Raw genomic sequence first — 16,442 nt, forward strand, 5'->3', positions numbered from 1 at the left:
GAATTCCCAATTCTTTTTTCCCCAAGGCCCATCTGTCTGAATTGCTCCCCCAGCAGCCACCTAACCCTCCCCTTAGAGGCAGGAAGACGCTCTAGTTTCAGGTGTTTGGTGAAAGCACTTTTGATCTTGGCTACCCATTTCGCTTCTCTTGCTCCTTGGAAGCTTGGTTTGTTGGAAGGGGATTGAGAAGAGAAAACAAAATCACGCAGAAAATCATTGGAGGAGATGATGTGGCTCAGATGTGCGGGGCTGTGGGAGTTTGGGACAGGCAGGATTAGTGCGCCAAGACCGGGACAGGTGACCAAGGCCCTGCTCTCCTTGTTCCCAGCCCTCTCTGTGTAGCCATCCTGGCAGCTTCTGCATATGAAGAAAGCTCCAGCTGAGGCAAGGCTGTGGGGCCCAAGGGCCCTGGAAAGCTTCAGGTCAAGTGGGGTCTCATTTAGGCAGTGGCTGAGCCAGCTGCACATGTAGTTAATCACCATCATCCTGGGAGCCTGCTAATCAGGAAGCTGGGGTTCACAGCCGACTCCGCTTATTCTATGATAGCTAGAGGGAAGATGAAGACGGGTGCTGGAGCTGAGTAGTGCAGGGACAGCTTCCTGCTGTACTGGCTCCGTACTCATCTTGTCAACCAGCAAGCTCCTTCTTGCCCAGGTTGGTGGCCTCACCCTTGGATGCTTGGCTCAGGCTTCACTGCAGAAGAGACTGAGCCTGAGGAAACATGGGTCAGCCAAAGCCTCTGGATGCTTCTCCCCAGCACTCCTTGCAAATACCCGCTTCTTAATGCCCCTACTCCCTATTCCTTAGACCCTGAATTGTCATAGCTTTCATCTGCCTCAATGACTCCTCACTTTAGGAAGCACTGCCTTTGCCTCCTGAGCCATCCCGGAAGCGCCTGCTCTAGAAAGCACCTACTTCCATAGCGGGCAGACATGAGGTCATGAGAAGGGCCCTCAGCAGTGTTGGAGTATCAAAAGGGACCAGATCTAAACATTGGGTTAAGTGACTTTATCCTCTGAGCCTCAGTTTCCTTATCTGAGAATGGGGCTTTTCACACAGGTGTGCAGTTGCAACGCTCTAATGAGTGAGAAGCACTGGGCGAACCATAAAGCTTCTATATGCCCAGGGACACAAGTGGGCTGGCTGTTACCTTCATTCTAAACATTCTTACTTCTATTCATGGAGATCCCCATGGGAATCCTACACACTAACATCTCAATGACACTCATTCCTGGCTTCCTCCTTGGAGAACTAGGGTTCTTGGAGAAGTTACAGACATATTTTTAGGGGGAATTCAGACTTGCTCAGGAAGCTGGGAGGGCAGATCTGATATCTTCTAGCATGGTCAAGTTCAGAAGAGATGGTCCTATCAGGCAGTAGGATCCTGACTCTAGATTCAGCCTGAAAATTCTAAAGCTAGGGTTTTCAGGCTGGAGGCATAATCTCTACATTGTTTTATCATATCCCAGGTCCCCAGTCTAGCCTCTTTTGTGGCATCCCCCAGGCCTGGGACACCTTGCCCTGGGAAGCAGAAAAGGCAGAGCAGGGGAGCCTTTTAGCATGATAGAGTGCAACCTTCCTTTGGACAGATATGACTAATGGAGACCTAAAACATACGGTGCAGTAGAGCTATAGGGCTAGGACGCCTGATGCCAAGAGGCTCTATTTAGCTGCAGAGCCTGGGGGCTCAGACAGAACTACTGACTGACTGGGCTCCTAGAGGGCTTGGGTCTGGGATCTGGGGTCTGACACTCCACTTCTCAGATTCTAGCCTCACCGTGGGTACAGGAAGCTTTCTAGCTCCTGGGGGTTCTGGCTTATGTCCCTTTCTGAGCCTTCTAGTCAGGTGGGGTGGGCTTGAGGAGAGCATTTGAGAGAGAAGGAAACTGGTCTTTGCTGAACATGACCCTATGCTGGCCCTTAGGACCCAGAGCCGACCTTTGAAGACAGAGGTCCTGAAAATTGAGGTTTCTGGGCAAGAATTGAAGTCTTATGGAAGAGATGGTCCCAGGGCTGGTTCTCAACCTACCCTGCAAGATAGAGTGGGTTTGACAGAAGAAGGTGGAAGCACAGGTAGAGATGTGCAAGTGGTGCCATGAGTGCATATCCAGAAATAGGGATTTGGCTGGTAGGTGGTGAGCAGAAAGGGATGGGAAAAGGCCATAGAGGTGAGCAGGGGCCAGGCTCAGAATCTGATGATGGGTAGCCACTAAAGGGTGTTAAGCAAGGGAGTGGCCTGGGCCCACTAGCTTTAGAAAGTTTAATCTGATGAAAACAGAGGCAGAGAAATTCAACAGACCAATGTAAATGCCAGGGAGGTGAGTATCTGTTGAGAACAGCATTTATTTCTGCTGAGGGTGGGTGTGCAAAACAGAAGGTACGTCTCACTGAAAAACCAACAGGCAAAACCATCAGGAGCCTTAAAAGTTCCTACCCTTTAACCCAGAATTCTCCTTCTTTGGTTGTATTTTAAGGAAATCATAGAAAATGCAGAAAGAGCACCAACCCAAAGATGTTCGTTGCAGCAGTAATTACAATGGTGACATTTCGAAACTTTCCACCAACGGGAGAATTTTAGTCAGCCATAATGTATTCTCTCTATAGAAGATTATATAGCTGTTGGAATCAAGTAACAGAGGTTTTTTTTGTTTTTGTTTTGTTTTTAATGTTATTGGGGAACTTCAATTTAAAGTATGGAAAGTGTATTTTGTGCTTCTTTATTGTATGTGATGTCTTCCATGAACCAGCCATTGTTCTATTTATTGGGAAAACAGAGATAAATAACATAGTTCTTGCCCACAAAGAGCTAATTGATCTCATGTGTATGTAATAAAGACTGGAAAGAATGGCATAGAATAGGATCAGCAGTTTTCTGTCAGTGATGTGATTATAAGAAATTTTTTCTTTCTTTATGTTTGTTAATGTTTTCTAAATTTTCAATAAGGAGCTCGAATTACTTTCATAATTATAGATACAAAGCTTCTCATTAAAAGGCAGAAGCTATTGTGATAGTCCAAAGAGGTAGGATGAAGTTCTATACTTGAGTAGTATGTATGCATGTGTATTTGGAGTAAGAGATGTCATTCATTTATTCATTCAACAGACAGTGATTGAGAAGCACTGTTCTAGGCCTGGGGACACACCAGTGAACAACATAGAAATAAATACCTTAGGTTGTGGACTCTATATCTTGTGGAAAGGGAGAAAGTAGTGAAGAGATAAGGAGGCAGACCCCATAGCACTCTGTGACTGATTGAATGTGGGGATGAGAGAGGGACAAGGATCATGGATGACTCCTAGGCTTGTGGAGAAGGTGGTACTTTCTCTGAGATGGGGACTTGGGAAGAGGGGCAGCTCCAGGACCCTCCTGGTGGTCACGGTGAGCAGAGTTGCTGACTGACTGGGCTCCCAGTGGGCTCCTCATAGGCTACCTGGGGAACATCAGAGCTAATGTCCAGGAGGCAGCAGAAGATTTGGGTCAAGAACTTAGAAGAGAGAGCTAGACTGGAGACAGAGATTCGGCAGTTGTTGGCATGGATGTGATGCTCAATACTATCAGAGTAATAAGTGTATAGAGGGCAGCACCAGGTAAGCAGCTGCTGTATGAAGGCGGGATAGGAAGTGTCAGGGAAGAAAGCCAAGGTGAAAGATGGCCAGGCCACACCTCCCAAGGCAATGGCAACATGGCTCCATGCTTTGTCTTGCACAAAGGACCAACATATAAATGTGACAGGGCACAAGGAGATGGGAGAGACTTCTGCCCACCCCCAGCTTGAGGTGGGGGCCATTGAGAGGAGGGGCAGAAGCAGTCGCAAGTGGCTTCTCAATGTCTGGCCAACAGAGATAGGGGAGTGTGCTCACTCTTCTTTCTTTTTCTGCAGGAGAAGGGAGCATGCCATGCACATCCAGCATCCTCCAGGAGAAGCAGCGTGAGTTACGCCTGCCCCTTGAACAGTCTTTTCTTCCTCTCGGATGAGTCCAAGCTCTGTGGACCTGGGGCTCCTCTGGTCCACTCAGAACTCAGAGGGTGGTAGGATCTTTACCACCACCATGCCTGCAGGCAGGATTAGGGGCCTGGGGCTACTTTCTGTTCCATGAGCTGAGCCCTTGGCTCCTGAGTTTTCATACACTGGGCAGCTTAGGCATCAGAGCCAGAGTGAGGGCCTGTAGCTAGTGGGCTGGGAGGCTGAGCCAAGCGCAGCCCAGATGGGACCATGGAAAGCCTTGTGTGTCATTGGCATATAGGAAGAGAGAAAGAGGACAAGAATGGGGAACAAACCCTCCTGAGCCTTTGAGACCATTTTTGGTGACACAATTTTCAGGAACCCAGGTGGTGATACGGTGACTGAGGTCAGAGTCCCTGCGTTCAAGGCTTATGCCAGGTTTATAATCCTTACATTCCCATCACTCAGAGGCCATGCCTGCAGGGCCCAGGGTCTTCCAAAGGCTTTGTCATCCTTCATATCATATGACTTCTCCAGGTTTCCTTCTGCCTGTGTTTTCTCAGGGATATGAGCACAGGATCGGACTCAGGAAAGACTTGGTTAAAGATATCAATTTGCTGACATAGTTACCTCAGGACACTTCCTGGAGGTTTGGGGTGGACAAGGTGGGCAATGTCTGAGCCAAATGTTTTTGCTTTGGGCAGTACTGAGTTTCTCATGAGGCTGGGGACAGGGAGAGGAGTCTATGTGAGTGTTTGGCAGGGGGTGGGGGTGGGTGGAATATCTGTTCAGAACTTCCTTTACTTCCCTTACTTCTCTCTCTTGCTATTTTGATAATGTTGTTGCAGCTTTGGGGGTGTAGGAGAAGAAAAATAATTGCCCTTTACCCCTCTAAGTTCTTCTAGATGGACTAATAATCAAATTCACATGGGACAGAATAAGGGGGAAAATGACCACATTTATTTCATATGTACATATTGGGGTTCCCTAAGAATATGAGCCATTTTGGACTAAGGACAGGGAAGCAGGGGTCTGGGACTTCAAAGGGAAGGTAGGTAATTCACAGGTGGATGAGAAGGAACAAAGGTGTCAACAAATTCTTGCTGGGCCACCCAGAACAATGGGCCACAGGGAAGAGTCTCACAGACTTGCTAGGTTCCTCCCTGTCTGCCGCACTTAATTCATATTATGCAGAGGTGATAGCTCTCTTCCTTTAAGCAGGTTTTTCTATCTGAATTCCTTAAGGCAGGTGAGGCGGAGGTAGAATGCTCTTTCTGAGTCTTTCGTTTCTTTAAAATAACTGACTTGAAATAATCATTATCCTAATAGGTATTTTTTTGGGTGGCGAACTCTGTTTTTCCTCAGAGTGGGACTCAGCCCACTCTGCCCACCCCCTCCCCAGGTGCAGGCCTTCTTCGAAGCATTCCTCTAAGCTCTTCCATCCTTCAGGTACAGTAGGAGTACCTGCAATGCCAGCTTTCCAGGGCCTGGCTCCAGCCCTGAGTAGGTGCACAGGCCTCCTGAAACGTGTTCTATGTGTCTAACATTGAGTGGCAATTCATAGATAAAGTCCCTCAGGCTGGGAGGCATGAGTGTCTCTGTCAGGAGAACCCCCAAGGCACAGGCCACAAGTGCTCTGGGCAAGGGGAAGGGCAGTGAAGAGAGGGGGTACTTCTCTTTTCTGTGTCCTCATAGAATGTAAGGAACTGAGCTTAGCAAGGGGGGAGAGGGAGGGGGAGAAGCTGAGTTAAAATGTACCTTGGGGTTTTAATTTATAGAGGTAACTGAGTGACAATGTGGAGAGATTAATGCCATTAAAAGAATTTATTATTTACAGTTCCCAAGAGGAGGGGACATGCCATATCACAGAGGGCCACAGAGGAAGCGCAAGGTTTGATCAGGAGGCGGAAGGAACGTGGGGAAGGCATGAGCTTTTTTCATATTTTCTGAGGGATAGGAAACCGCTTAGGACTGGCTAGTTTGAGTGATGTCTGAGCCGCTGGGCTGCAGGGGTGGTCTCTAGTTTTCTGATACCTGGCCCAAGGGTAATTTAGGGCAGGGAAATAATCAGTTTGGTGTGTGAGAGTTAGATAAAGGGGGTGGATTGGTTGGTTTGCATATGAAAGGTGAAGGCCATGTTTATTGTCTCCAGGAATTAGCATGCCCTGGAAGCGGCAGGCCCTCCCTGGCCAGCTAGGCACCCCCAAGATGTCAAAACATCATATAATAAAAATCATGATTAATACAAGAGTGTCAGGAACGTGAGAGAGGAAGAGAACCCAGATCGTTCCTTCTGGGCCTCTAAGAGGAGGAAACCACACTGCAGCCGCAAAGTGAGAAACAGCCACCTGCCCACCGTGGGGCTGTCTCCAAGATGTCTGACCACAGCTCTGTTTTCCACAGACACAATTGAATTGATCGGATGTTTGATGTCATCTGAAGCTGGCTGAAAAATACGCGCGTTTTAGTAGAGGCAAAGTTTTTTTTTCACCATGGTTATAGATTTTAGTAGGAATTGCTTAAGGATATTTTTATTTAGTACAGAATAACAGTAGGTGCACGAAAGGATTCTGGAACTGCAATGGTCATTGAAATCAGTGATTCCCACTATAAACCCAACATTTCTGACAGTGAGAAAAATAGAAACACTGTTACGTGTTTTTCTATAGTGTTGAATGTGCTCAATTGGGAAGATTGCTTTTTATTCCACATTTACGTTCTGCCTACAGATTTGAGCATTTGAATACTTTTTCTTATATGAAATGAAAGTAGTAATTGATGGTGATTTATTTATTTTTAATCCAAAATTGGCAAAATAAAAGTCTGTGACTCTGAATAAGAACAGAATAATAGCAAGACCCAATGTTTCTAACATTCTTTACCATTTACAGTCACTTCCATGTATATTATCTTATTTAATATTTCCACTTGGTTTTCAAAACCTCACTAAAAACAAGGTGAGAAGTGGTACAAATTGCCCTAGACCAGGAGTCAGAAAATCTTGGATCCAGAGCTGTAGCACGTGAACTTTTAAGTTGTGAAGGCCGTATTCCTTCATTTACTCACTGTGCCACATTGGGCAAGTTATCTAATATCTCTGAACCTTGGGTTACTCAGCTGGGACCATAATGGCTACTTCCTAGATTTGCTGAGGGTATAAAGATAATATATGTGGGTGCCAAGATCTGCACCCACATAGACAAAGCATTTAATGATTCTCACTTATTATTGGCTTTTGGATGAGCTTGGACAACTTGAACACTTGGCACAGGTGTGGGGGATGAATCTCATCACCTTGCAGAGCTCAGTCTTTTTGATACTCTGCTGGTCTTGTGGCTGCCTTGGGTGTCACTGTCACATAGGTGTTTCTTCATGAGTCTGAGTCCCCAGGCTGCCCTCCTGAGCTGGCCACAGGGTTGTGAGTGCAGGGAAGGAGGCCAGCCCAGGCTGTCTGCAGTGGCCTTGCAGCGTAGTGTCCTAGATCACTCCCTCCTTTGTGGCTGCCAGGTAGCCCCACCCTTCATCCTGTAGTCACACAGACGGCCTGGCAGCCTGTTGCCACTGGCTTATGTTTGTTATTTGGAGTAAGACTTGAGGAAGTCTGGGGAGCCATCGTGTGAGGGGCTGGGTGGGTCACAGAGAAGAAGGAGGGCCTCAGATTGGGGGTTAGGAGACCCTAAGTCCCTCCCACTAATTTGCTGTGTAGTCTCAGCTGTGGTGTGTGTCCTGTGTCCTGTCCTGTCTGTGCATAGAGTCCTTTATAGCTCTGACGTTATAGTGGTCTCTGGTTTTCTGTTGCTGCCTCTTTGTCTCCTGATTTCCTTGGTCTACATGTCTTTCTGTTCTACTCTGTTCACGCTGCTCCATAGCTCAGCAGACATTTACGGGGTGCTTCCAGCACATCTGACATAGTGCTGGGTGTGGGTCTCGGGGAAAATATCTTCTGTTCCTCAAACCTCACTCCTGTTCTTCCATCCAGAGCAATGGTACCATTTTCCATGAACTCAAGAGGGAAATGTAGGGTTCTACTAGACTCCTTCATCTGTCACCTTCCAGAGCCAGATCAGATCCCTGAGACTATCCCATCTACGTCCAACAGAGCTCTCAATGCCTCCACCCCTCTCTGTCCCCAGTCCTTCCTCTAGTTGAGGCCACCATCTTCTCTTTCCCAGACTGACCCGTTCTCCCCATGCTGGCCTCCCTGCCTCGTCTCTCCCATTCCAGTCCTTCCTCCAGAGTGTCAGTGAGACCTCTACAGGAAGCAAATACATCCTTGCAGTCCCCTGATGCCCTCCTGTGATTCTTCTCCGTAAAGGATGATCCTTGCTTCTGCTCAGACCCCCTGCCCACTGTCGCACCAGCTCTCCCCCTTCCTGTCCACACTGGCTTCTAGAAGGAGTGTGGAGACGATAAGCACAGTTTTCTCATAAGCTAATTGGGAAGCCTGAACATTTCATTCATCCCTGTGGAGGGGACCCAACCAGCTCCCTCCACAGCAGATTTAGAAAGAACTTAGGGTCCCAGAGTGATCCCTTGGGATCCTGCACTGTGGGCCTCTGCCCTCTCTGTTCCATCACTGCTCTCTGAATCAGGGAGCTGGGCCCTCCCCTCCCTGCTGTGACCTGCCATCATCTTGAAAGAGGCTGAGAGCAGAGCTACTGGCTCAGTGGTGTAGTAACTGTCCTTCCTCTGCCCACCAGGTCCATCTTCAAGGAGGAACATGACTCTCTCAGGAGACCTGTGACTGCCTCACTCTCTCCCTTCCCATCTCAGCAGCTCTACAGTGTGCAGGGCGCTGTGCAGGCCCTTCTCCCTGATCTTCATGATGACCTGGGAGCTGGGAAGGGCTACAGTCATTACAAGCATGTCACAATGAGAAAATGAAGACTCGGAGTAAATAACCTTCTGAGGAAGGTGCTCAAACCCAGTCTCCTCACTCCTCCATCTCCAGAGCTTGCTCCCATATCTGGTCTGAACTCCCATTTTCCTGCAATTTCTCCTTTCCATGTTCACCCCAGGTACTTGGGGGAGGTGCCCCACTGTCTCCTGTGTTACATGGATGCCCCCTCAAGAGCTAGCTCCATTGTACCACCAAACACCTTGGGGTCCAAGATGCACACAGGAAAGTATGAATTGGAGGGGCTTTTTCTATCTCATCCCCACCTGGCGGGGGAAGATTCCTAGACAGAAGGATTTACTATTGGGCCTTCTGAGTCAGACTCAGTGTGGAGTATGTGACCTAACACATGTGACCCACACTCACGGTTGTCAGATGGCTTTCCCAGGGCTGGTGCTTGGCACCAGATGTGGGGGTGGAGGCAGCAGGCAGCTGCCCAAGGTGTGGGGAGGCTCTGCCCATGGCCAAGCCTGCTCATCAAAGTGGGGTGCTCAGTGAGACTCTGAACCCTCTCTTGTCCCTAGATCAAGACCTGTCAGTGGTCCAGACTGAGTCCCAGTTCTGGTTCCAGACTAAACCTTGGTCTTCATCCCCACTGAGTTGCTACCCTAGTCACCAGCAGACCCTGATTTGTCCCAGGCTGTGTCCTGATTCCCTGCCCAAGCCCCTGGTCCTGGATGAGCTTGGCTCCTTGACCCAATTAACTGTCAGACAAACCTGTGTGGTTTTCCCAAAGGGACAGAGAGAAGACGGGGGCACTCGATGTCGCCCACCCCCATCGTGGGGATGTGCTTTGACCTCACGACTTACTGCCTGGGGCCAGCGACTAGAGATCTGCATGCCCAGCCACCAAGGAGCTTCCCCTCCTGTGTATCTTCAGCCCTGCAGCCTCCCTGTCAGTTCACACAGGCGTGGTGCATGAAGCCCCTTGCCCACAGCTGGCCTCCCCACTCCTCTGCCTGGTAACTGGTGTCTTTTCCTGGCCTGTGTGGGCAGCTTGCTGAGCACAGCTGCAGACGGGCTATATTTAGCCAGCTTTAATGAGCTCAGGGTGGCAGACGTCTGCCTTGGGAGCACTTTTCTTGTGTGTGTGCGTATGTCTATGCTTGGCCTGGTCTCTTCTAGTGTGTGTGTGTATATGTGTGTATGTGTGTGCGCCCATGCATTAGTGTGTGCGTTAGTGTGTGTCAATGCATTGGCGCATTCATTTACATGAGGATAAGTGTGTGTCTATGTGACTCTATCTGCGTAGTGTCTGCTCTGCTAGGGACATGTACAGCTTCTGACGCAGGGTGCAAAGCGAGAACAAATTATTTGTTCTTTCATCCATTTGTTTGAAAAGTGTCTAATGAATATCTTTTATATGCCAGCACCTTGATAGTGTCTAGGGATAAAATGGAGCAAAACCAAAGCCAGTCCCAGCCTTTAAGGATCTTACAGTCTGCGAGGACCGAGGACAGGAAGGCAGAAATCAATAAACCTCAAAACTAAACATATAAGGATTAGTCCCAGAAAAGAGGGCCGTGATGCTTTTGGGAGGAGGAGAGAGGGGAAGGCCCCCAAGAGGAAGGAACAGTGAAGCTCCTGTAGGAAATATTTGGGCACAGGCAGTGTGAAGGAAGTCCAGGAACAGGGAACAGTTGTGCAGGGGCTCTGTAATGAGAGGGAAAATGGGTTGTTTGAAAACTGGTCGAGCTCAGAGAGGGAGGGTCAAGTAGTGGGAGAGGTGGGCAGAGGGTGAGGCCTGTGGGCAGACCACAGTGGGCAGGATGTGGGAAGCCAGAGGAAATGAGGGTGTGGGATGATGTGATAAGATTTTTGTAGAGCAATTAGACTCTAGTGCATGATTCAGCCAGGGCTCCAGTGGAAAAGGAAGGCTCACGCTAACTGCAGGGTTGGAGGAGTCAAGTAAAAAGACTTTATTCACAGGTATAAGGAAACCCACCAGGTGCAGGGCAATGCCCTGGGCCTTCCCACCCCTGAAAGTAGCTGTGTAGAGAGCCCCCACTCCATAGGAGCTGTGGCCTTCAGTAGAGGGACCAGCCTCTGGTGACCTGGCAGGGAAGGAGCCTCACTCTCCCCGGTTCTCCTCGGGTGCCTTCCACGGGCCAAGTCCAGCAGGAAGCAAGGGAGCCTCCACTTCAGGCCCTAGCTGGGATGGGAGGGCAGAGAGTGGGTCTGGAGCGGGCAGAGGGAGGCCACACTGCACAGTCCACTGACTTAACATGTGAAAGAACAAACTTTCTCTTTATTTGTCTAGAAGCCAGTTTATAATTGTGACTCTTCATACCCATCCAACTGTGCTAGTGAGAGACTCCCTCTCTGTGACCCCAGAGGCTTCTCCTTTCCCCATTCTCCTGCCATTGTCCCAAAGCCCCCAGGTGTCTTCTCCAACACCCTGGTGGAGGTAAGGCGTATGTGTGCGCTCACGCACCCATGTGCATGCATACATGGGTAGGGAGCTCTCCGTCCATACTGTGGGGCTCCAGCCTGGTGGTCCTTTCTGTCTTGGTCTGCATCTCCTGGGGCACAGGGTGACCAGGCCCGCTGGGGTTGTTCTTATCCTCCTGGAGTTGAGAGGGTACCCCAAATTGGGAAGGCACACTGCATAGATATCTGTCCTCCTCTCAACCTAGGGTGGAGTGGGGATCTCTTTTCAGCCTGAGAGAATCTCTGTTTCCTCAAATCCTTTCCTCCTGGGAACAAAGGGGTTTTTGGAAACAAAGACCAGGAAGCTCTGCCACAAACCACCCTAGAGGCAGAGAAGCCAGAGACTGGAGCAAACAGAAATTAGTTATCTCAGAAAAAAATCACCCTGCTACGTGCGCAATGAAAAAAATTCTGATTTTTAATCTGTCTTTGGGGTAGGTAACATGCATACATGGTTTAAAATTCTAAAGGAACAAAAGGTGAGGAGTATGACTCCTCTCGTCCTCCAGCTTACTAGGTCCCCTCTACCCAGAAGCACTGATTATGACGATTTCCTTACAGACATTCCAGAGATATTCTCTGCATACATGAACACCTCCATAAATATTCATTCATCTGTATTTTTATATATACCCTGCACAGATGGGAGCATATGGTGCATTCTACTCTGCACTTTGCTTTCTCAGATAACATATTGGGATTATCTTACTATCTCAATGCATTTAGAGGTGCATTGCTTTGCAACGGTGTGTCATATTGCACGGCAGCATAATTTGTTTAACCAGTCCCCTATTGGCGGGCACGTAGGTTGCTTTCTGTCTTTTGTTTATATTATAAATAGGGTGGCAATGGTTAGCATTGTACATGCGGAATTTTGCACATGGAACTGGATTTGCTGGGTCAAGGGCATTAGCTATTTTGAATGACATTGTCAAATTGCCTTCCACAGAGGTTGTACTGGTTTTTACTTTCACTAGCAATGAATAAGAGGGGTTGTTTTCCCATACCCCGGGCAGCATGGTATTGATAATTGCTAGTCTGAGAGGGAAACAAAAAACAAACAAACAAACAAAAGCATTTTAGAGTAATTTCAATGAGCATTCCTCTAGATTAGGGTTCTAAGGTTGAGCACCTTTTCATAAGTTTAAGAACTATTCCTAGTTCTTTTTCTGGAAACCACATTCATTTCAAGGGGATTACCAAGGTAGGAGGGAATGTGTGGGTCAGAGCATGCTATTTTATTTTTTTGTTTTTGTGCCGACTTCCAAACAGAGCCAGGTGGGTTTGGCAGGGGTTCTTTAGGGCAGGGGTCCCCAACCCCCAGGCCGTGGACTGGTACCAGTCTGTGGTCTGTTAGGAATTGGCCACATAGTAGGAGGTAAGCAGGGGGCAAGGGAGCAAAACTTCATCTGTATTTGCAGCAGCTCCCCAGTGCTAGCATCACTGCCCCAGCTCCACCTCAGATCATCAGGCATTAGATTCTCATAGGAGCACCAGTCCCTGATGCCAAAAAGGTTGGGGACTACTGCCTTAGGGGGTGAGATGAAAGGACCAAGCAGCCTTCTTCTCCTGATAATATTCTCTCTTCCTTTGCTCTCCCTGCCAGGGATCACTTTGTAGGGCAAGCAGTGGTGTGGAGACCTTTGAAAGAGTGACAAGAACTTTTTCTTATACCTCATCTTTGTGGGGTGATGGTGTAGGAGGATGGAAGAGCCCTGACCTGATGACCAGGTTCAAATCCGTACCCATTCACTTCCATACAGAGATAAATCATTTAACCTCTGTAAGCCCAGTTTTCTCATCTGTAAAATGGGGAGAGTCCCTCCTGACCTCTCAGGATGAATGTGAAGATTGCCTGAGACACTGGATGACACTGAGAAACTCAAGACAAATCTTAGGAGGACAGTCACCAAGATAGGGGATGTCAAGCCCTTCTAGCATCACTTTGTCGCCTGGTAGGAGGGTTTTCCTGTGGTTGTATATCTAGAATCTTCACTGGGCCTCGTTCAAGATGGCAACACTCCTGATCCGAGCTGGATTCCAAGAGGAGTTGCTACCCCCCTGCTCACTTGGGTTGGCCAACAGCATGTTTTCAAGGGGCAAAATCTGGACCTAGACCCTAGCAAGGGTCAGGCTTTAGCCTGGGCTAGAATTTCTGTGTGCGTGGGTGTGGGGCGGGGCGGGGGGTGGGGGACAGTTAATTGGTCTGTTGGAGTTTTGGCCGCATTAGGCAGATGAATCCAGACTGACCTGATTGGATTCTGCCACTGAAAGGGTTAAGGATTCACAAGAGAGGCCTCAGCCTCTTAGATTCCCAAGCCTGGTTGGAAATTCCTGCCCTAGCATCCCTGCTAAGGGGCCACTTACATAACTGCTTGTATAACCTGGTAAAGGAGAACTTCCTGCCTTTAGGCCAGCAATGGGTCATTCCTGAACTGTTGTAAATATTTCCTAAGTTGTGTTGAAACTTGGAACTCTGCAGAAACCGCCCTACTCCCATTCATGCTGGCTCTGCCCTCTGTTCCTGTGACCCAAACATAACTCCACAGGGATTTGCAGGCAGCTACCAGTTCTCCTAGAGCCTGCTCTTCTCCAGGTTGGGCCCCACTCTGCAGCTTTCCTGCCTAGTTATTGGTCTCCAGACATGCCCTCAAAGTGGCCTGAGCTGCAGGGCAGAGCAGGAGTGTCCCCTCCTTATTCTGCACTGAAGTATCTAGTGCATGCAGCCTCAGAGGCTGAGAGGTACCTCTGACAGTCCCATTTCCTTGGCTCTGGCCGTTCGCAGCCTCTGGTCATGTGCTAAGGCTTGGTCACATGACCCGGGTCTTTGTCATGTGACTGGACCTAGATCATGTGACCCTAGGTGCTTGAAAGATCTTTGAAGTTATTTACTGTATCTGTTTCATCTTGGTATTTTCAATCCTGACACAAATTTGGACAATAATCAATAGAATAGGAATCGGCAGGCGATGATGAGTAGTTTTTTTTAAAACCCAAAATCAAGATAATAATTCACTCATCGTGTTTCATATTTATTTGTTCCTTGTACAAGTATTTCTTTTCCTGTTTACATTCCCTCATTAGCTTGTCAGCTCTGAGAGGGCAGGACATTTCACTGCTTTATTTTGTTTGTAGAGTCTGCAGTTAGTAAAGTAGGGAGTTGTGGCTTGTTTAAAATGTTCTTATCATAAACATGACACATGCTTATATTATCTATTCAATAGATACATTCATAAATAGTTTTAAACTAAAAGAAATATGGGCTCACTAGAGAAAAATCAGAAATAGACAAAAGTAGAAAGTAAAAAAAATAGTCACCCATCGTCCCACCATCTAGAGAAAACCACTTCTGAACATTTGGATATGTTCCCTTCTAATTCATGGCCCCCAGTGTTGGACCCACCCCACTTTCCACCTAGATTGTTGTTTTCTATAAGGCTGGGGCCTGGGGCACTGTGGAAGAGGGTGGCCTGAAATCTGGCTGGTAAACATGCTGATGGCTTTTCAGTTGTGTTCTTTGGAGCCCCAGGGACCGACTAGGGGCAGGGGTGGGGTAGAGTAAGGAAGTGGGGCTCTGGGCCCCCAACCTGTTTCAGCCAGAGCTGGTCTTCTTTCTTTCTTTCTTTTCTTTCTTTCTTTCTTTCTTTCTTTTCTCTCTCTCTCTCTCTCTCCCCCTTTCTCCACGGGCCCTTACAGCAGCTCTCCAATCAGCTGTCATGGTCCTTGGGACAAACTCTGCTGGGCACGGAGGCTTGAACTCATGCGGGGCACCAGCCCCTCATACTTGGTCTCAGAGAATCTCCAACTGCCTGAGCCTTAGGAGGGACTATAGGCCAACTCTCTCATTCTGTGGTGCTGTAGAGAGGGCACCGAGGCCACCCTCTGACTAGGGCATTCATTTCCCATCGCATGACTCCAGGGCCTGTCTTCTCCCAGGTTTTGCCACTCATGTTCTTCTCCGTGTGGGTTTACCGAGGGGCTCTGAGCCCCCTGTTTACTGCTGAAGGAGGCTCTAGATTTTCCCAGATATTCCCAGGTATATCTCCTGCACCCCACATCAAAGCAAGATAGCAAAGCCATTGGGTTCATCCACAAAATGTGTGTGCTTATGCCCATGTGCATGCTTCCATGTACTCACGGAGGATTCCATACCTTTGTGGATACTTCTCAGGACATGCTCCATGGTCTCAAGCTGAGCCTAGCTTTGTTTAGTTGACCCCAGAGGTGACTAATGGGGATGGGGGTACTGCAGGGACTGATAAGATGGAGGGTGAAATTGAGTGGTCATCTTTAGCTAGAGGGCACCCCAGCATATACCTCTAATAGGTCCCAGCAGCTGGTAGCAAAACAGATGAAGATAGTTGGACTCCTCAGGCGAGCCGGGTGACTTTTTGCTTAGGGTGCCGAGTGTGTGGGTGACGACCTTGGCTTTTGTCTCAAGAGCAGTGTGGCACATCGGTAATTAGAAGGGATGATCACGATCCGTGCCTTCCCAAGGTGGTGATTAAGCAAAAATAGGCTCCATTTTTCAGCTGGCAGGAGGAGCCATGGTGAGCAGGGTGGGCCACCTGTCCCAGTGCCAGGGCTGGCAGGGGTGCTGGGAGCAGCACTGTGGTAGCTGGCCTGCCTCAAAGCTTGTCACAAAATGTTGTCACAAAAACAGCTGTGGGCTCCCCTCATCCCATATCTGGGCACAGCAGGGCCATGTAGATGGAAATGAACAGGAAGTGGGCCCTGGCATGTGGCTCCCCAGGAACCCTGCCAGCAGCTGTTACCACCAGAAGCCTCGATGTGGAGCCATAAAGCCCAGGCCAGGCTGTTCTAGAATTCTCAGAGGTCCCCCAATATGATTTCCCTGGGGACTTTTAAGAAATGTGCTTCCCAGCGGATGATGCTCCCTTGAACCCAATTTCTCCTGGGTGTTTGGCAGCATATAGCTGTCTCACAGGCTTTGCACACCCTGGATCTTCACTTGTAATAAGTTTTCATAAAAATGTTATCTAGGTCCTGACAGTTGATAGACCCTGGTCTCAAGGGGCCCACGGTCTGATGAGGAAATTGACAAGTAATCTCACAGCAATCAGACAGGTCCAACTCAGCTGAGAAAGCTTTCCAGAGGTGGTGACAATTGAGCAGGGTTTTGAAGGACAAGTAGGAACTTGCCAGTCTGC

General features: G+C 48.6%; 1 protein-coding gene across 1 annotated transcript in view; it reads left to right on the top strand.

Annotated features, from left to right (window-relative positions):
• PITPNM3 (PITPNM family member 3) overlaps positions 1 to 16,442 on the top strand; it is a 93,642-nt gene that overhangs the window by 43,590 nt on the left and 33,610 nt on the right. Inside the window, exon 4 of the mRNA XM_006922411.3 lies at positions 3,882 to 3,929. Within this exon, the coding sequence (XP_006922473.1) occupies positions 3,882 to 3,929 (48 nt within the window). The remainder of the gene's footprint in view (positions 1 to 3,881; positions 3,930 to 16,442) is intronic.

The sequence above is a fragment of the Pteropus alecto genome, unplaced genomic scaffold, assembly GCF_000325575.1.
Source record: "Pteropus alecto unplaced genomic scaffold, ASM32557v1 scaffold398, whole genome shotgun sequence".
NCBI lineage: Eukaryota > Metazoa > Chordata > Mammalia > Chiroptera > Pteropodidae > Pteropus > Pteropus alecto.